The 12,436-nt window shown below is 36.0% G+C and overlaps 2 protein-coding genes across 4 annotated transcripts; one reads left to right on the forward strand and one right to left on the reverse strand.

Moving 5' to 3' along the window:
* Positions 1 to 652: 652 nt before the first annotated feature.
* LOC143581985 (uncharacterized) lies at positions 653 to 5,609 on the forward strand. Of its 2 annotated transcripts, XM_077064653.1 has the most exons (14): positions 653 to 1,238; positions 1,269 to 1,326; positions 1,560 to 1,785; positions 1,898 to 2,127; positions 2,337 to 2,762; positions 2,854 to 2,945; positions 3,024 to 3,086; positions 3,180 to 3,268; positions 3,365 to 3,664; positions 3,752 to 3,826; positions 3,926 to 3,990; positions 4,078 to 4,135; positions 4,717 to 4,897; positions 4,992 to 5,609. In XM_077064653.1, exons 1-14 carry the CDS (start codon positions 911 to 913, stop codon positions 5,369 to 5,371), a joined length of 2,571 nt encoding a protein of 856 aa, XP_076920768.1. In that variant the 5' UTR covers positions 653 to 910; the 3' UTR covers positions 5,372 to 5,609. The 2 variants fall into 2 exon arrangements, with proteins under 2 accessions (XP_076920768.1, XP_076920767.1); XM_077064652.1 differs by having other exon boundaries at positions 654 to 1,326.
* Positions 5,610 to 6,364: 755 nt separating this feature from the next.
* Positions 6,365 to 11,636, reverse strand: LOC143581987 (uncharacterized). Of its 2 annotated transcripts, XM_077064655.1 has the most exons (9): positions 11,493 to 11,636; positions 9,872 to 10,956; positions 9,121 to 9,783; positions 8,736 to 9,057; positions 8,368 to 8,647; positions 8,174 to 8,281; positions 7,121 to 7,399; positions 6,893 to 7,036; positions 6,365 to 6,804 (listed from the first exon to the last, which is right to left on the reverse strand). In XM_077064655.1, exons 2-9 carry the CDS (start codon positions 10,947 to 10,949, stop codon positions 6,616 to 6,618), a joined length of 3,063 nt encoding a protein of 1,020 aa, XP_076920770.1. In that variant the 5' UTR covers positions 10,950 to 10,956; positions 11,493 to 11,636; the 3' UTR covers positions 6,365 to 6,615. The 2 variants fall into 2 exon arrangements, with proteins under 2 accessions (XP_076920770.1, XP_076920769.1); XM_077064654.1 differs by having other exon boundaries at positions 8,736 to 9,783.
* Between the last annotated feature and the right edge of the window lie 800 nt (positions 11,637 to 12,436).

Consider the following 12,436-nt stretch of genomic DNA (forward strand, 5'->3'; position numbering starts at 1 on the left):
GCACACAATTGTTAATCATAATATTATACCTCTAATTGCACAATGCAAGTTATCAATTGGGTGTTTGATGAATGTAATTAGTGGGTTTGTGTAATCCGTACGGATAATGTGAGGGTTTTAAGCACCAATTTTGTACTGGATCACTGCTTTTAGTAGGATCATAATTTGATTGATTATTGTTTGTTATTATTAAGTTCGATCACTCCGATTGAGCTTATTCTTTGATTCCAATTCTGGGTTTTTTCAGCGACCCGGAACCGGTTCCGAATTGGGTTTTTATCGGGTTGGGTTTTCCGGGTGGAGGTGGAACCGGTTCAAAAGCTTCTTCTTTAATTCGTTAATTCGAATTTCGGGTTTTTTCAGGGATTGGGAACCGGGTTCGAATTGGGTTTTCTGGGTTTTTATCTGGTTGGGTTTTCCGGGTTGAGGTGGAAATGGTTCAAAAGCTTATTCTTTTATTCCAATTCCGGTTTTTTTCAGGGACAGGAACCGGGTACGAATCGGGTTTTTATCGGGTTGGGTTTTGGGGTTGAGGTGGAACCGGTTCAAGTGGGTCCGGGTACGGTTTCTCTGAGAAACTGAAACCTGATTCGTACCCGCGCGTCTGGTTTTATGCGACCTCTGTCTTGAATTATGCGATGTAAGGGTAACTCGTCATTTTGTCGTTTAATGAATAGAATTGGTAGGTTTTTGGAATCCGTACGGATAATGTGATGGTTTTAAGTAGCAGTTTTACACTTTTCAGTGGATTGCGGAATCACGGGATTTAGTAGGATCATAACATGATTCATGTTTATTTATTATAAAGTTTGATAACTTCATTTAAGCGTTTTTTTTATAGGTAATTGATTCAGAATAAGGTATTATGCTTCTACAATTTACGAGTGTGATACTAGAGGTGTGTTGATTGATGGCTGGAAATGCAACATTTGAATCTACTTCAGCTAATTCATCTGAGATAGTGTTTTCGGGAACTTATCTGAATGGACAAAGGGGGGCTAGTTTGGATCGGTCTGAGAGCCGAATGCTTGGTTCAGGGTTTGCTTTGCCACCGCCACCGCCACGTGGCGGAAGTGGCTCATTGGTGGCAGCAGATGAAATCCATACATTGTCACAGAGTATATCACTTGAGCCGATTGCGTTGCGAAATCAAATTGCTTGGCATGATGAGTTAATGAGGGTTTTGGGGGTTTCTATTGGAATCACACCAGAAGAGAATTCTTCCAGAGCGGCTGCTAGTTATGTGAAGCCTGTGTCTCCGATGGCAGATTTGAAGGATCTAAAGCGTTTTAGATTGAGCGTTGAGGATACATGTCTCAAAGCTAGGTACTTTATATATATATATATATATATATATTTAGTGTATTGTATATGCTACGTTTATTTTTGGTATAAATATTAGGGTAGGTGGATGTTTACAACTGTATTTCTTGTTGACATCTTTCAAGATGGTCGATGAATTAATAAATGAACTATATAAAATTGCTATCTAAAATTTGAATGTGTTTTAGATACACTTGGTCATTAGTTAATGTTTGATGCTTTGCTATTTTTAATAGGGTCAGAGCAAATAAGATGGATGAACGCTTGCGTAAATTGGATAAATATTGTGAAGATTTAACCTCCAAGAAACAAAAGAGGAATGAGTTAATGAGTGTTTCTCGAGCAAATGCTTTGAACATGAAGACAGGTACCCAAATTTACGGTCTGAATCAAAGAGTAGAAGATCGACCTAAGAGCATTCTTCTCAACAAGCGTGTTCGAACTTCGGTGGCTGAATCTCGGGTTTGTCCTTAAACTAATTTTGTAACTTGATGTTATTGTTATTTCTGAAGCATTTAGTAACAAATAATATTGCGAACTCATTATTTGTTGTTGTTTTTTGACTTCATTGCAGGCAAAAGATGGAAACTTGCTCGAGGATAATGTTGGAGAATCTGATTTGTTTGAAAAGATCCGTAGGATGGCTGCAGGCGGTGACGGGTGGGATAAAAAAGGCAAAAGAAAACGATCAATAAGCACGGTTTCTACAAGAGCTATTGAAGATGATGGCGTGCCTAAAAGAGCTGTACAAAACAAGGTGGTTGTTGATAATGGTTCACAACCACGTGATGCTCACATCTTTAGGTACGTTATCTTTTATTTAATTATTGTGTTTAAGAAATGCAATACAAACATGCTGTCAAATGTCAACCAAGACCGCACGAATGTTTGGTTTTGTCAAGATTAATGTTTGTATATGGTATTTATCCATAAATGCAAATAGTGTTTTAAGGTTTATTGTAATTATGGCCCATGGCCCATATGTAAACTACTAGGGCTTTTCATAATTTCAGGTTAAATAGTCACGATGACTCGCTAAACAGCCGCAAACGTTCAATGCCGCTAGGTTCATCTTCTCCTTCTATGGCGGCTCAATGGGGTGGTCAGAGACCTCAGAAAATGGCCCGAGCCAGAAGACCATTTCTGGTGTCTGTTGCCTCAAATCAGGATGAGAAACGGTTATCTTTTGAAAGCTGTTCACCTCCTGATGCTGGTGCTCGATTCACCTCTAACAGGACCAACAGTTCACCTGGTTCCAAGATTGCAACCGGTGGTCCTAAGAAGTTGATGGTTAAGATTGATAGTGTTCAATCCTCACCAAAGCTATCTGAAAGTCATGAATCTGTTGGTGGTCAAAGCCGATTGACCAACAAAGAAATTGAATCTCGTGAAACGAATGCAATTCAAAGTCGTAAGGCGGGCTGTAGGAAGAACGGAAGGTATGAAACATTTTAATGATAAGAAGTATATTTTCCCCTTTTGGTATGCTTTAGCTAGTAATTATAATTTCATATTATATGTTCTTTGCAGTAAGCCCGGTCGTAGATTGAAAAAGCTTTCAGACCGCAAGGGGTATTCACGTAATTCTCCTTTGCAGAGTGTTAGCTCTCCTGATTGTCCAGGTACATTTTTCATTTAATTTAAATTATTTACGATATTACATTTCTATTTCATTTTTGCTGATAATTATGTTGTTCTAGGGGCATCTGATGATGACCGAGAAGAAATGTTAGCAGCTGCAAATCATGCCCGTACTGCAAATTGTAAGTATATATCTTTTTGTTTGTTCTTCAGTTTCTATTAATACATCGATATATATTTTTATTAATATAGTTATTATTTGCTTGTGTCTTTAGATCTAGCATGTTCAAATCCATTCTGGAAGAAAATGGAACCGGTGTTTGCGCATATCGATCCTGAAGACAAATCCTTTTTATCCCGGCAGGTTGAACTCTATTTAACCATATGTTTATTATCTATATATAGTATATACATATGAAAATTTTATTGTTTTTATTCTAACCGTTGTTTTTTGAACCAGGTGGCTTCTACTTCTGATCCACTTCTTTCTGAAAACGAATCTTGTTCGGGGAAACGTGACGTGGATAAACCATCTAACGAGTCCATATCATTGTACCAAAGATTAATATCAGCACTCATAGTAGATGACGGAAATATTCCTGAAGAAGAAGAAGATGCAAGAAATATGCAATATTCGAACATGTGTGTTCCAACATATGATACACATAACCTTAGTGATTCTTCATATGAGAACACGAATCTAGATGGCAGACTTCTACTGGAGCTTAATAGCATAGGCTTATTATGTCCGCCTATGCTGGTAGGCCATTAAAACTACTCTTTTGATGTAGCAGTTTCTAGAATATTCTTTATTTAACCACTCATGTGTTGTTTTTCTCTATGACAGCCTGTCTTGGTAGACAACGAAAATGAAACGCTTCAGGATGAAATTAATAAACTGAACACAAGACTTTGTCAACAGGTTATTTAATGGAAGCTTTAATTCAACATTATGTTTGGTTACATCTGTATCTAGTGTTAATATCAGCTTTTTTTTTTCTTTTTTTTGTTTGTATTATAGGAGGTTAAAAAGAAGGCATACTTGGAGAAAATAAGTAATAATATTGATAGCAATTCTAGAGTGCGGTAAAACATCCATACCCAACGCCTTTTTGCTTCCATTTTGATTTTTGGTTTTTACAAATATAAATATTATGTGGTTGTCGTATGCAGAGACCTTGAAACACTTGCAATGGATAGATTGGTTGAACAAGCATACAGAAAACTTTTGGTGAGTTCTTGTACTTGTAACTTTAGTGTGCGCGTACTATGGGTTGGTTTTGGCTCAAGCCGATCAAAAACCGAAAATTTGGTTTGGGGTTTGAAAGTTTTGTTTTTGGTTATCTCAATGGGTTTGGTTCGCTTTCGGTTTTTTTGGTTTTACCATTTTGGGCTAAAAAGTGCCTAAAATAATGAGTTTGGGTCTAATTTTTTTTTTGTTAATGATTGTTTGACTGACTGATACACATTTGGATCTAAACTCTAAAAGTTTTTGGGCTACACCATTTATTAATTTCTTATAAATTACTTAAGATCAGTTTTATCAGTTTGGTTTTTTTGGTTTTACCATTTGGGCTTGAAATTTATCGGCTGAAAAAAAGGCCTAAAATAATGATTTTGCTTAATTATTTTATTTATTTATGATTAATTGATCGTTACACATTTGGATCTAACATTTTTGGGCTACACTATTACTTAGTTTCTTATAAATTAGTTAAAATCGGTTTTTTGGTTCGGTTATTTCGGTTACTGTTCGGTTATTTTTGCCCTCAGCTCAAGTTTGACTTATTTTTGTATATAATTACTTACCAGTCTACTAGAAGAAGCTCGAGATCCGGAATTCAAAAGGTGCCAAAACAAGCCGCTTTGGCTTTTGGAAAGAGAACTCTCGCCAGGTGTCATAAATTTGAAAATTTGGGTACAAGTTGCTTCAGTGAGCCTCCGTTTCACGATATCCTTTCCGCTCCAGTTGCCCGCACAAATCCCGTATTGGGTACAGTACACCTTTTGATCTTATTATTATTATTATTTATTATTATTATTATTATTATTATTATTATTATTGTTAAAACTTAAATTGTCCTCAGATGAAGCTTTGCCTAAAACCGGGCCGTCATCAACCCGAGGCAGAAAGAAAGAAGTATCGCTCGATGACATCAGCACCAACAAACGACAAAAAACAAAACCCAGACAAAAAGCAGGTCAACCACCAACACCCAGAAACAAACCCGACAATAAACAAACGGGGACCACACATCCGACAGGCCCTAAATGGCAAACATCCTCAAACAAGAACAACAATGATTTGATTAGTGATTTAGACCCGTTGGATGAAATTGGGGTCGGTACCGATCTCGGGGTTCCTCAGGATCTCAATTCTTTTCTCAACTTTGATGATCAAGATACCGAGGTGGATTTTGCAGCGGGACTTGATATACCGATGGATGATCTTACAGAATTGTTTTGATTTTGGTCGACGACTAAGTGTACATTCGTGTCGGGCGGCGTTGGGAGTAATAAGTTTGTAACGTTGTTTACAGAAGATAGTAAATGGTATATTTATTATACAAGAGAGAAGAAAGATATGGTATATTATTATTATTATAGGGAAAGTTGCTTGTAGGTGATATCATTGAATTATTAGCTTTTTGTAACCTGAAGGTTTTTATTTTTATATTTAACTGCTTCTTTTGATATGCACTTGAAATATGAGTTTATTAGTTGATAAATATAGTTACTATTTGGATTAAAACAGTTTGTGTTTTTCATACTAGGTACTATGATTAATGGTCAGTCAATTGTAGTTTAGACTCTTTATTTGTAATAATAAAAATGGTCAATTTTATGTTGTATGATTTTGGTCCTTTAGTTTTGGAAATTATCAACATGATGCCTGTTGGATGTTTATAAACCGTTGAAACTGACTAAACCTTTGAAATGAAGCTAGTCGGCTGGTTTGAGATCTAAATGATTTTGTTCATGATTCGGTTTTCTTTGTCAGTTTAACAGTTCGGATTAGTTTGAAACATGGAACCCAGGCAGTGTAAGCCGAGCAGGTCGTTTAACTTGTATTATTTATAATTTTCTTTTTAAAGAGGTATTAATAAAGACTAATGACTTTTGAGAGAAAAACTAGAAAAAACTAGTTCAATTCGTTAAACAGTCAAAACTGAACTTTTAAACCGTCAACTGAACGGCTCATGCAACTCACCTGATTTGGTTTGACGTTATACACCCTTACAAATGAATCAGAACGCTACCGCCTTCTGATATTTTGCTAAGATAGAAATGGAAAACGAGCATTTTACATCAACTTATCAGACAAATTTAACGTTCATCAGTCGGTTTCAAGGTCCAACCGCGCTAATGTTGGCAAAAAACGGCAGTTTAGATCAAAACCACAAAACATACATAAAAAGTGCAACAAAAGGTAACATAAAAATATATGGTTAAATGGCTATTTCACAAACTACTGCTAATCACTAAATCACCACTGTAACTGTCATGTACAACAAGTTCCCATCCACCACAAAATCACCAAATCCATTAAAAAACATATCCTTTTTCGTTTATAAACACAACTTGGAAAAGAGGCTTCACAAGCCAGCATCCCCAAACAAACGCTTCTACGCCCTTCTGCTGACATGGCAGGTTACAAAAACATGTTCTCTATCCCAAAGCCCGAACATTAAGGTACACAGTCACCATCTTTCAAGATGAAATTGGTTCATAAGGGTATGACAACCAAGGATGTTTTAAGGCTTCTGCAGCTGACGGACGTTTCTTCGGGTTGATTTCAAGCAGATGAGTCACAAATTCGATGAACCCTTGATCACCCATTGGTAACCGGTGCCTTAGTGATGTCTTTTTTGGGACCAAACATTCCAATCTGTTTGTATCCTAAACACATAGTAACATGCACCAATTATCATATATGCATATACTAAATTAAACAACAAATAATAGACGAAAAGAGTAACTGTAGTACCTGATTACGCTCATAAAGCACGTGATTTTTGGTAAAATATTTAAGCGTATCACGTCCTTTAGCAAGCATATCTTGGTCAATTGGAGATATTATTCCAATCACCCGAGCAAGCAAAGTAGCCGGTGAATCATTCTGGAAAAGAACCTACAACAAAAACACAAAATATTACGTTTAACACAACATAAATTCTAATTACAATTCAAGTCCTGAAATGTTTCAGATACTTACATTTCCGGTACAAAGTTCAGCCAAAATGCAGCCGAGTGACCAAATATCAATCTTTTTGTCATACGGAAGTCCTAAAATAACCTCGGGTGCACGGTATGACCGTGACTGGACATAAGAACAAAGATGGTCGGTTTCAAAACAGCTGGATCCAAGGTCAATAACTTTGATTTCACATCGACTGTAACTTTTGACCAAAATGTTTTCGGGCTTTAGATCACAATGTATGAGCCCGAGACTGTGCAGAAACTGAAGTGCTTCCAAACACTGGATCGTTATTGACTGCACACACAAATATGGGCCGATTAGGATTATGTTTTTATCTCTAGCAGGTCAATGACTGATACTGGTCAAACAGGTTGAAAGTCTACTTCTAATGCATAAGTCATAACACCTCCTAAACCATCTTATTCCTAAAATTGGATTATTTTGGAATACTAAATATTTAGTAAAAATTTGGACACAATAAAAGGTCAGCTTAAAAGATAATTGGTCAAACGGGTTGAAAGTTGTCAATATGCAGGTCCGTAAACAAACCGATTGCGCACAAACGAAACATGTTCGTGTTAATTCGTTTAACTTTAAAAGAACAAACAATCGAACACGAACAATTAACTGAATGGGGATTTCTTGTTCGTGTTCTTTCGCTAATAATATAAACAAAGGGTTCACAAACACATTTGAAACGAACATCAAATGTTCACAAACAAAAAAGTTCTGATTATGCCCTTTTGTTTCACATATAAAATTTAAATGAATATAAGCGAACTTCCAGCCGAAGAGTTCACGAACGGTTCAGTGAACCGTTCGATTCATTTACAGGCCAATCCAAATGTATTTCTAATGCATAAAACCTCCCAAATCATCTTATTCAAAAATAAAATTACCAGCGATATAACTAATTATTTAAAAGATAAAAATTTCTTGAAAAAGTATATGTTTTGGGTCACCCCGGCCCAACCTGACCCAAAAAGTACCCATGTTAACCGGTCAGCTAAACTGCTCAACTGCTCATTTTGATATATATTATATATATAAAGTATAAACACAACAAACCTGCAATCTTGGCATTGTGAAATAAACCTCCCCACCAGATTCTCTGTTGAACTTTTGGAATTCATATAAGTTTGCTTTAAGAAGTTCACATACTATTAACAAATGTTCCTGAAAATACATTAGATATAAAATTTATTAAACCAAGAATTATACTGAAACAATATAAGTCAACAACAATTCTATCCATCACTTACTCGGTAATAAAAGTAATCATAGAGTCTGAGAAGATGGTACTTATCACCAGGATCGTGCTTGTTGACAAATTTCAAAAGCTTTATTTCATCAAGACTTTGGTCAAAAAAGTCTTTATTATTTTTAATAATTTTCACACACACATCCATGCCCGTATGAAGATCGTGAGCTTGAATAGCTTTGCTAAATGCAGCGGATCCAAGATACTCAGATACATGATAACGACCCGCGATCACCGAATTTAGCACGACATGAAAATTCTTGTCTTCCTCAAACCCAGTTCTGAATCAGAATAAAGACACAATTTTTTTATTGAAATAAACTCAAATCATTATGAAAAATCACTTTTTTTTTCAAATTACAAGCATACCTGTTTTTTCTGTGCACGATTTTAAGATTAAATGTCTCGTACTCTTCTTCCTGGGCCTTTATTTGTTTCACTTGCTCTTGAACAGCAACTACTTCTTCATCTTCCAATAATGCCCCTGGATCTTCTTCTTCAATTGGATCAGCAACTTTTACTTCTTCCTCTTTATGGGCTTGTTTTGAAAGCCCGTGACTTGAAACCATTGTGAGCCTGAAAGCTTCTGAACCTGCAATATCAGTTTCATCTTCTTCTCCTTCCTTTGAACTTTTACCAGTTGAAGAATCATTACTTTTGTCGTTATGTGACTTCGACTTTGACTGCAATGGTTTGTTTCCCTGCCCGTCTCTTGGTGGAGGAAAAGAAACTCCACCATCATTAACATTTTTAGATTTATTAGAATCAGATGTGACGTTTTTCTTTTTCTCACTTTTGACATCATGACTGCCAAAATCAGCACCATCACTATTGATTCCCACACCGATTGACCTAACCGCACCGTGTTGACCATCATCCATATTAAGCTCGGGTAAGCGGGCCCCACCCTCGTTTCCCATTTTGGGTTTGGTAAACATATCAAGCTCATTTGTTGGCGGGACAAAGCCCTGCCACATGGGATCACCACTCATTAAACTCAACTCTTCTTCATCCATTAAGTCGCCATCATACTGAACAATCATATTACGTTCATCAGAGTTCATGATTGGACCGATACTTTTCAAAAAGTATTGGTCATTAGAAACGCATGAATCTTCTTCTTCTGCAAATGTTTGATTATCATCTTCGGTTTTGTTTGGAATTGTAGCTTTTTCATTATCACTCGGGTAATCGATTTCGTGAGCTAGAAACCATGACTCGTCTTCGATTGGCTGTCTAATGTATCCAACATCATCATCATCATCATATTCATCAGAATCCCAATATTCATGAGGGTAATCCATAGCCCCACTTAAACCATCCCCTATAGTTGCAAAACCAGATACAAGATCAGAAGTGTCTTCTGTTATCCCTTGGCTAATCGACCGCCAACTACCTCCTATAGGCCGTTTTAAACCTAATACAGAAAGATAAAAACAAACATAAGATGTCAACTAGTTTCAGTTAAGATAAACAAAGTATGTAATAAATTAATAATAACGTACCTGAAGATGTTATTTCCTGATCAATAGGAACATCTAGAAACGATCCAAAATGATAAGCATTGTCAGCATCAAGATTCTGACCCGGTCCAGGCCCATCGCATTCATGCTTCTCATCCCAAGTCAAACTTGACAGTTTTTCAGTTGACTTAAGTTTGACAGGTGGCAATCTCGGTAATTCCTCTTTCAGATTCTCAGAAACAATTGTAAGCTCATTGTTCCCTTGATGTTTACCGAAGTACAAAGCTCTCAAAACCTCATTCTCTTGTTCTTTAATAGCTGCCCTAATATTATCGGTTTTTCGCTTTCCGACTTCTTTCTCACTAACACGAGTTGTATTACTATTGGTATTATTATTACTACCACTAATACTATGCTTATTAATGTTATCGTTATTGTTATTATTACAACTGGTTGATACATCTCCTTCAGGGAAAGGGAATACTGTTTTAACAGAACCAAACTCATAATTCCTTGACCACGGGTTTTCCACAAAATCATCTTTTGACACGTGTTCAATATTTGGTACCGAATTCACCCTACTATTACTCACGGGCCCATGAAATGACACTCTTGTTTCTTCTCCCACTTTCCTATTAACTCTTTCCGTATCATGAATCTTTGATTGAGATGAAACTTGATATTCTTTCACATTTTCCGTTTTGATATTATTATCATCATTATCACTAGGATCAGCCGACCCGTTACCTGGATCAAATCTCCATGTATACAAATCAAGCAGATTGTCTTCTGAACCATTAGAGAACATAAAACTTTTACTTTTTGCTCCAATCGGCTCACTGTTATGTTCTCCATCAAAGGAAGTGATTTCCCATTTACTATCGGGCCCGTTCGTCTCACATTCTACTTCTTTCACAATATGTTTCTCCTTTGAAACTTCACCACCTGTTAAAGAAGCCTTTCTTTGGCTTCCCAAATCTTTATCTTTAAGGCTAAGATCTTGCATTAAACCGTTCAAATCAGGCCTCTTGTCAATTTCACTTCTCAATGCTGCTTCAGCCCGAGCAAAGTTATTCCTTTTTAGGAATTCAAGAATGGCATCGGCCCCTGAGTCTGCCATCTTTGAACTGCAATAAAGATGCAATAATAAATTAATTCATATCCAAGTATACAAACACTAAAAACTTCAATAATGGTGCATAATAATCTGTAAGTTTTTAACTTAATCAGGATGATTTCAAGCTCAAATCTGTGCAGTTAATGCGGTAAAAAATCACATATCAGTCAAGGACTGATATTTAGATATCGGTTATTGTGGTGGGATATCGGTGATAATAATATCACGCAGAATTTATAAAAATGTAAACATATATAATATTAAGAGTAATATCAGAAGTCAAAACTCATGCCTTGGTAAGCCATGAAATCTTCCTCTGAGTTTACATCAAGATTATATATGTTTACTATTAGATCAAGATTATATGTTTACATTTTTTATTACATCAAGATTATCGTAAACATCAAAAACCAAGGCATGAGTTTCCACGTTTCAAATATTACATATGTTTAATATTTGACACGCGATCCAACCGTAAGCCATGAAAGTTATCATAGTATAAATAAATAAACAAATAAGAGTAAGGAAAGAAGAAAGAAAGTGTACCTAAACCCTCATATATTCGGTGACGAATCGTAGATTTCGGGTACGGATCTTCTTATTATGGGTTGTAACCCTAATTATTATTAATAAAGGTCAATTGGGTATATAAGAATGGGCAATTGAATTGAGAAATGGGTTACTTATGATTGATTATTTGAATGGCGAAGAAGAAGCAGCCCTAAAGAGAGAGTGTTCAAGACAGCAGCAGTTGTTAGTTGTTACTCTGTTATTATGTTCTGGGTATATTCCCCCACGCTTCATGAGGATAATTTTCAACTTACCTCATTTAACTATAACTTTAACTAGGTGTCAATCCACCGTGCTGCGCAGCGACGGACACGAATTTGGTTGTTATCAGTTAGATTTGTACTGGTACAGACGTTAAACATAAAAACACAAATTACTAAACACTAAGAATAGCAGTGACTCGTATGAGATAAAATGCAAAAAAACATATTTAAAACAATGTTTGTCGGTTAGTAAAACACGGTCGTTGCAGCGGCGAGTCGACGCGAATTTGGTCAGTATCGGCTATATTTGTTACGATTTAGAACCAAGCCCAAAAAATAGTTCCATCAAGTTAACATATTTAAAACAAAAACTGGGGCGTTACGGCGACAAGTCGACGCAAACTCGATTGGTATCTATTAGGTTCATTAAGGGTACGAGGACCAAACCTAATATATAAGTTTGTTTGATTATTGTATTATATTTAAAAAAACGTACACGTAAAAAAAAGAAGCTAATAATAAAACTAATACAATAACTATCAAAAAGAAAAGTAAGTTGTTAACTTGGAGACTTGATCTAGGACAAAAAAGAGTGATTGTGAGAGTTGGCAAAGATAACTAAAGCCATTGAACAAAATGGGCACATTGCATAATCGTTGGAAATAATTCGATAAAAGACCAAAACAATAGGTTTAAAAATCTTTTGTGACATCAATA

Source organism: Bidens hawaiensis, unplaced genomic scaffold (genome assembly GCF_021521415.1).
Source record: "Bidens hawaiensis isolate Kalapana, Puna unplaced genomic scaffold, B.hawaiensis_p1.1 tig00031364_1, whole genome shotgun sequence".
NCBI classification, from domain to species: domain Eukaryota; kingdom Viridiplantae; phylum Streptophyta; class Magnoliopsida; order Asterales; family Asteraceae; genus Bidens; species Bidens hawaiensis.

Bases quoted from the DNA above. Each gene is read 5' to 3' on its own strand.
- LOC143581985 (XM_077064652.1), top strand. From the start codon at position 911: ATGGCTGGAAATGCAACATTTGAATCTACTTCAGCTAATTCATCTGAG. The intron at 1,327-1,559 runs GTACTTTATATA...TATTTTTAATAG, and splicing joins GATACATGTCTCAAAGCTAG to GGTCAGAGCAAATAAGATGG. The intron at 4,898-4,991 runs GTACAGTACACC...AATTGTCCTCAG, and splicing joins CCGCACAAATCCCGTATTGG to ATGAAGCTTTGCCTAAAACC.
- LOC143581987 (XM_077064654.1), bottom strand. From the start codon at position 10,949: ATGGCAGACTCAGGGGCCGATGCCATTCTTGAATTCCTAAAAAGGAAT. The intron at 8,282-8,367 runs GTAAGTGATGGA...ATGTATTTTCAG, and splicing joins ATGATTACTTTTATTACCGA to GAACATTTGTTAATAGTATG. The intron at 7,400-8,173 runs GTTTGTTGTGTT...TTGTGTGTGCAG, and splicing joins TCACAATGCCAAGATTGCAG to TCAATAACGATCCAGTGTTT.